The sequence below is a fragment of the Gavialis gangeticus genome, unplaced genomic scaffold (assembly GCF_001723915.1).
Source record: "Gavialis gangeticus isolate Ggan-Ray unplaced genomic scaffold, GavGan_comp1, whole genome shotgun sequence".
Classification (NCBI taxonomy): domain Eukaryota; kingdom Metazoa; phylum Chordata; order Crocodylia; family Gavialidae; genus Gavialis; species Gavialis gangeticus.
Genome location: NW_017729022.1, coordinates 15096786 through 15097842, shown reverse-complemented (window position 1 = coordinate 15097842; position 1057 = coordinate 15096786). Strand labels below are relative to the sequence as shown.

General features: G+C 54.6%; 1 protein-coding gene across 1 annotated transcript in view; it reads right to left on the bottom strand.

Annotated features, from left to right (window-relative positions):
• Nucleotides 1-1057, bottom strand: part of ARID2 (AT-rich interaction domain 2) — a 204165-nt gene that overhangs the window by 200691 nt on the left and 2417 nt on the right. Inside the window, exon 2 of the mRNA XM_019515774.1 lies at nucleotides 113-210. Coding sequence (XP_019371319.1) covers nucleotides 113-210 — 98 coding nt within the window. The remainder of the gene's footprint in view (nucleotides 1-112; nucleotides 211-1057) is intronic.

Genomic DNA, 1057 nt, shown 5'->3' with positions numbered 1-1057 from the left:
CTATTGTAGCACACTATGGAAATAAAAAAAAAAAAAAAAAAAAAAGAAAAGAAAAAAAGCAGCAGCCATCCCATGCTCAGCAACACTCTTCCAAGAGCCTGGCAGCACTTACCGCAAGTAATACTGTTTTAAAGCGAAGGCAGCGTTAGAGCAACTTCTGGGAAAGTTGAACCCCTCTGCAATTTCTCCCCACTGATTCTTCTCAGAGACCTATCAAATAATAAAAAAAAGCAACAACACACAAACAGAGATACACAACACACACAGATACATGCCTCCCTGGTGGCAAACCTCACAAAAAACCAGGGGCAGCCACAAAGCAAACAGATAAGTAGATATATATTCAAAAATAGAGAGACACACACATCTAGGTGGCTGTGTATGAGGGCTATAGGGTTGCATTCCTTATTGGCAGTCCCTGGTGTTGCACCCCCCCACCCCCCCGGGGGGAACCCCGCTGCCCAGCAGCACTGTGCACGTTTCTGTTGGGGGTGGGGGTGCCCTGTTTTGGGGGCTGTTTGTTTTTGTTTGTCCTACCTGGACAATAACCAATCGGGAGTCCCTCTGTCGCCCCCTTTTAAATCCTCCCGCGGCCCATTAAAAACCCAAAGAAGTTGAAAATAATCCGTGCGAGTCTTGGCGGGGGCGCCCCACGGCCGCCGGGGGGCAGGGGAGCCGTCCCAGCCGGGCCCCCCCCAAGACAGAGTCACAGACACACCGAGGCCTTTCTTTTGAGGCCTACATTTCTGTCCCCAGCCTTGAAGCCTAAAGATGGCTATTTGATTACACACCGGCTGGGGTGCCCCTTTTGTTATTTCTCCCCGGAAAGGGCCCGGAGGGCAGCGCCAGTGCCCCCCGCCGCCAAGGATCGTTTCCTAGCCCGTGCTCCGTGCCGATTATCGATGTTAAACATGCCCGCTAATTTTGAGTTGCACTAAAACTGCACTCGCACTCTCCGCTCTCTGCGCGAGAGGCGCACAGCCGCCGCCAGCCCCGGCCGCCCGGCCGGGACCTGCCTCCCCCCGGCCCCCTCGCCTCCCTCGGCCCGGGGGCGGTC